This window comes from Ranitomeya variabilis, chromosome 4 (genome assembly GCF_051348905.1).
Source record: "Ranitomeya variabilis isolate aRanVar5 chromosome 4, aRanVar5.hap1, whole genome shotgun sequence".
NCBI classification, from domain to species: Eukaryota; Metazoa; Chordata; class Amphibia; order Anura; family Dendrobatidae; genus Ranitomeya; species Ranitomeya variabilis.
Genome location: NC_135235.1, coordinates 154,844,408 through 154,850,835, shown reverse-complemented (window position 1 = coordinate 154,850,835; position 6,428 = coordinate 154,844,408). Strand labels below are relative to the sequence as shown.

The 6,428-nt window shown below is 58.4% G+C and overlaps 1 protein-coding gene across 2 annotated transcripts in view; it reads left to right on the top strand.

The window, feature by feature from the left end:
* The first annotated feature begins 830 nt into the window (after nucleotides 1–830).
* The window catches only part of LOC143770085 (mitochondrial import inner membrane translocase subunit Tim23), a 33,207-nt gene continuing 27,609 nt past the window's right edge, over nucleotides 831–6,428 (top strand). The window contains exons 1-2 of one of the 2 annotated variants that reach the window (XM_077259336.1): nucleotides 831–943; nucleotides 1,565–1,705. In XM_077259336.1, coding sequence (XP_077115451.1) covers nucleotides 1,609–1,705 — 97 coding nt within the window. In that variant the 5' untranslated portion in view covers nucleotides 831–943; nucleotides 1,565–1,608. Of the gene's footprint in view, nucleotides 944–1,436; nucleotides 1,706–6,428 lie in introns of those variants that run through there. The other variant, XM_077259335.1, reaches the window with a different exon arrangement.

Sequence of the window (6,428 nt, the reverse complement as noted above, 5' to 3'; positions counted from 1 at the left end):
GATTGACTTGGATTTCATTTGGGGCATCAGTAGGTATGTAAATCAGGTGTTAGATCAGTGGCACAAAGGCATTTAACCCCTTAAAAATAGCTGTTACTTATTCAAATCAGTGAAAATGGGCGATTTGCCCCATTTGATGCCAGTTTTGATGCCCAGAACACATTTGTGCCAGGCTGGAGTGACATGGATTTCATGTGGGGCATCAGTAGGTATGTAAATCAGGTGTTAGATTAGTGGCACAAAGGCATTTAACCCATTAAAAATAGCTGTTACTTATTCAAATCTGTGAAAATGTGCAATTTGCCCACTTTGATGCCAGTTTTGATGCCCAGAACACATTTGTGCCAGGCTGGAGTGACATGGATTTCATGTGGGGCATCAGTAGGTATGTAAATCAGGTGTTTAATAAGTGGCACAAAGGCATTTAACCCCTTAAAAATAGCTGTTACTTATTCGCATGTGTGAAAATTGGTTCTCTGCCCACTTTGATGCCAGTTCTGATGCCCAGAACCCATTTGTGCCAGGCTGGATTGACAGGAACTTGATGTGTGGCATCACAAGGTATGCAAGTCAGGTGTCAGATCAGTGGCACAAAGCCATTTAACACCTTTAATACCATACCTCAGTGCCCACTTTGATGCCCATTTTTGTGCCAGCCTTCTAATATTTTTATCTGTTTTTAAGTGTATTCACAAGAGGGCACATGACCGCATAATATTATATACTTAGAATGGTTTATTTTTATTGAAAAACCTGAAAAAAACAGAAAATAAAAAATAGCCGAATAAGAAACTGAACGAATAAGAAACCAACTTCAGCATCGTAAGCCACCAGTAGTGGAACTGGGACGGGAGCCGTAAAGCAAGGAAACTATCGCGAAACAGGACCCGTAAGAAGAGGAGGGGACACCGGAAGTGCTCTCTTTTACGGCTGCAGCGGAAAGGTTGTGGCTAAATCCAAGTCGGCTAAAGGACCTGGTCCCTCTGCCGACTGGGAAATAGCCCACTCTGTGTGAGAAAGCTAAATCCCAGTCGGCTAAAGGACCAGGTCCTTCTGTGCACTGGGATTTAGCTTTCTCACACAGAGTGGGCTATTTCCCAGTCGGCAGAGGGACCAGGTCCTTTAGCCGACTTGGATTTAGCCTGCTCTATATAAGAATGCTAAATCCCAGCAGATAGAAGGACCCTTATTGTGTATAGATAGATATGAATACTGTCATGTGATTTTTTGCAGTAATATTGAGCCGCAGACTAGATATGACATCTGATTACACATTTATTTATATGTGACAATTATACGCAAGAATTTTCCCCGTAATCCCAGTGTGTACAATATTCTGCACCAATCTCATCCGCGTCCCGTTTTATTTACTGGTGATCATTTTTGTAGATCACACAACCACAGATTTTTTCCATGCATGCACCTAGGAGTGTTTTAACCCTCGGGCGATTGCTTCCTCGTGTCTGCTCTGTCTGTTCTATGGAGGAAGAGGCACCGCCCCTTCCGGTCACATGGGCAGAGGTCCTTTAGCCGACTTGGATTTAGCCTCTACCGCAGCGGAAAGGTCAGAGAAGGGATAGTGAGGCACGAGGCCAAGCTCACCGAGAGATGGACACCAACAACCACCCCGGGGGCCGGGGAGGACTCGGCGGCATATTCGGAGGATCCCCCGGGTATTCTCAGTCTGACCTGGCCGGCGTGCCGTGTAAGTATGTACGGAGGGGCAGATCACACGTGGCCTTGAGAGGAGGTCGTGGCGTGCAACGGTGATCAAGATAGGAGACCATGGCACCCCCGGGGACAGGAGAGGAGCTGCTCCTACATCGGGTCCGTGTGACGGCGGCTCCCCCCTCGGCCACACACACACACAGCGGCTCCCCCCTCGGCCACACACACACACACACACACACACACACACACATATACACACACACACACACACACACACACACACACACACACACACACACACACACCGGCTCCCCCCTCGGCCACACACACACAGCGACTCCCCCCTCGGCCACACACACACGCACACACACACACACCGGCTCCCCCCTCGGCCACACACACACACACACACCGGCTCCCCCCTCGGCCACACACACACACACACACACACACACCGGCTCCCCCCTCGGACACACACACACACACACACACACACACACACACACACACACACACCGGCTCCCCCCTCGGACACACACACAGAGCGGCTCCCCCCTCGGCCACACACACACACACACACACACACACACACACACACACACACACACACACACAGCGGCTCCCCCCTCGGCCACACACACACACACACACACACAGCGGCTCCCCCCTCGGCCACACACACACACACACACAGCGGCTCCCCCCTCGGCCACACACACACACACACACACACACACACACACACACACACAGCGGCTCCCCCCTCGGCCACACACACACACACACACACACACACACACACACACAGCGGCTCCCCCCTCGGCCACACACACACGGCTCCCCCCTCGGCCACACACACACACAGCAGCTCCCCCCTCGGCCACACACACACCGGCTCCCCCCTCGGCCACATACACACACACACACACACGGCTCCCCCCTCGGCCACATACACACACACACACACGGCTCCCCCCTCGGCCACATACACACACACGGCTCCCCCCTCGGCCACACACACACACACAGAGCGGCTCCCCCCTCGGACACACACACACACACACACACACACACACACACACACACACACACACACACACACACACCGGCTCCCCCCTCGGCCACACACACACACACACACACACAGCGGCTCCCCCCTCGGCCACACACACACACACACACACAGCGGCTCCCCCCTCGGCCACACACACACACACACACACACACACACACACACACACACACACAGCGGCTCCCCCCTCGGCCGGCCACACACACACACACACACACACACACACACACACACACACACACACACGCGCGCGCGGCGGCTCCCCCCTCGGACACACACGCGCGCGGCGGCTCCCCCCTCGGACACACACGCGCGCGGCGGCTCCCCCCTCGGACACACACACACACGCGCGCGCGCGGCGGCTCCCCCCTCGGACACACACACACACGCGGCGGCTCCCCCCTCGGACACACACACACACACACACACACACACACACACACTGCGGCTCCCCCCTCGGACACACACACACACACACACACACACACTGCGGCTCCCCCCTCGGACACACACACACACACACACACACTGCGGCTCCCCCCTCGGACACACACACACACACACACACACACACACTGCGGCTCCCCCCTCGGACACACACACACACACACACACACACACACACACACACTGCGGCTCCCCCCTCGGACACACACACACACACACACACACACACACACTGCGGCTCCCCCCTCGGACACACACACACACACACACACACACTGCGGCTCCCCCCTCGGACACACACACACACACACACACACACTGCGGCTCCCCCCTCGGACACACACGCGCGCGGCGGCTCCCCCCTCGGACACACACACACACACACACACACACACGCGCGCGCGCGGCGGCTCCCCCCTCGGACACACACACACACACACACGCGCGCGCGCGGCGGCTCCCCCCTCGGACACACACACACACACACACACACGCGGCGGCTCCCCCCTCGGACACACACACACACACACACACACACACACACACTGCGGCTCCCCCCTCGGACACACACACACACACACACACACACTGCGGCTCCCCCCTCGGACACACACACACTCTGCGGCTCCCCCCTCGGCCACACACACACACACACACACACACACACACACTGCGGCTCCCCCCTCGGCCACACACACACACACACACACACACACACACACACACACACACACACACACACACACACACCGGCTCCCCCCTCGGCCGGCCACACACACACACACACACGGCGGCTCCCCCCTCGGACACACACACACACACACACACACACACGGCGGCTCCCCCCTCGGACACACACACACACACACACACACACACGCGGCGGCTCCCCCCTCGGACACACACACACACACACACACACACACACACACACACACACACACGCGCGGCGGCTCCCCCCTCGGACACACACACACACACACGCGCGGCGGCTCCCCCCTCGGACACACACACACACACACACACACGCGCGGCGGCTCCCCCCTCGGACACACACACACACACACACGCGCGGCGGCTCCCCCCTCGGACACACACACACACACACACACGCGCGGCGGCTCCCCCCTCGGACACACACACACACACACACACACACACACACACACGCGCGGCGGCTCCCCCCTCGGACACACACACACACACACACACACACACACACACACACACTGCGGCTCCCCCCTCGGACACACACACACACTGCGGCTCCCCCCTCGGCCACACACACACACACACACACACACACACACACACACACACACACACACACACACACACACACAGCGGCTCCCCCCTCGGACACACACACACACACACACACACACACACACACACACACACACACACACACACACTGCGGCTCCCCCCTCGGACACACACACACACTGCGGCTCCCCCCTCGGAGACACACACACACACACACACACACACACACACACACACACACACACACACACACACACACAGCGGCTCCCCCCTCGGACACACACACACACACACACACACACTGCGGCTCCCCCCTCGGACACACACACACACACACACACTGCGGCTCCCCCCTCGGACACACACACACACACACACACACTGCGGCTCCCCCCTCGGACACACACACACACACACACACTGCGGCTCCCCCCTCGGACACACACACACACTGCGGCTCCCCCCTCGGCCACACACACACACACACACACACACACACACACACACACACACACACACACACACACACACAGCGGCTCCCCCCTCGGACACACACACACACACACTGCGGCTCCCCCCTCGGACACACACACACACTGCGGCTCCCCCCTCGGCCACACACACACACACACACACACACACACACACACACACACACACACACACACACACACACACACACACACAGCGGCTCCCCCCTCGGACACACACACACACACACACACACACACACACACACACACACACACACACACACACACACACAGCGGCTCCCCCCTCGGACACACACACACACACACACACACACACACACTGCGGCTCCCCCCTCGGGGACACACACACACACACACACACACACACTGCGGCTCCCCCCTCGGGGACACACACACACACACACACACACACACACTGCGGCTCCCCCCTCGGGGACACACACACACACACACACACACACTGCGGCTCCCCCCTCGGACACACACACACACTGCGGCTCCCCCCTCGGCCACACACACACACACACACACACACACACACACACACACACACACACACACACACACAGCGGCTCCCCCCTCGGCCACATACACACACACACACACACACACACACACACACAGCGGCTCCCCCCTCGGCCACATACACACACACACACACACACACACACACACACACACACACACACACACACACACACACACACACGGCGGCTCCCCCCTCGGACACACACACACACACACACACGGCGGCTCCCCCCTCGGACACACACACACACACACACACACACACACACACACACACACACACACACACACACACACACACACACACACAGCGGCTCCCCCCTCGGACACACACACACACTGCGGCTCCCCCCTCGGCCACACACACACACACACACACACACACACAGCGGCTCCCCCCTCGGACACACACACACACACACACACACACACACACACACACACACACACACACACACTGCGGCTCCCCCCTCGGACACACACACACACACACACACACACACACACACACACTGCGGCTCCCCCCTCGGACACACACACACACACACACACACACACACACTGCGGCTCCCCCCTCGGACACACACACACACACACACACACACTGCGGCTCCCCCCTCGGACACACACACACACTGCGGCTCCCCCCTCGGCCACACACACACACACACACACACACACACACACACACACACACACACACACACAGCGGCTCCCCCCTCGGACACACACACACACACACACACACACACACACACACACACACACTGCGGCTCCCCCCTCGGACACACACACACACTGCGGCTCCCCCCTCGGCCACACACACACACACACACACACACACACACACACACACACACACACACACACACACACACACTGCGGCTCCCCCCTCGGACACACACACACACACACACACACACACACACACACACACACACACACACACA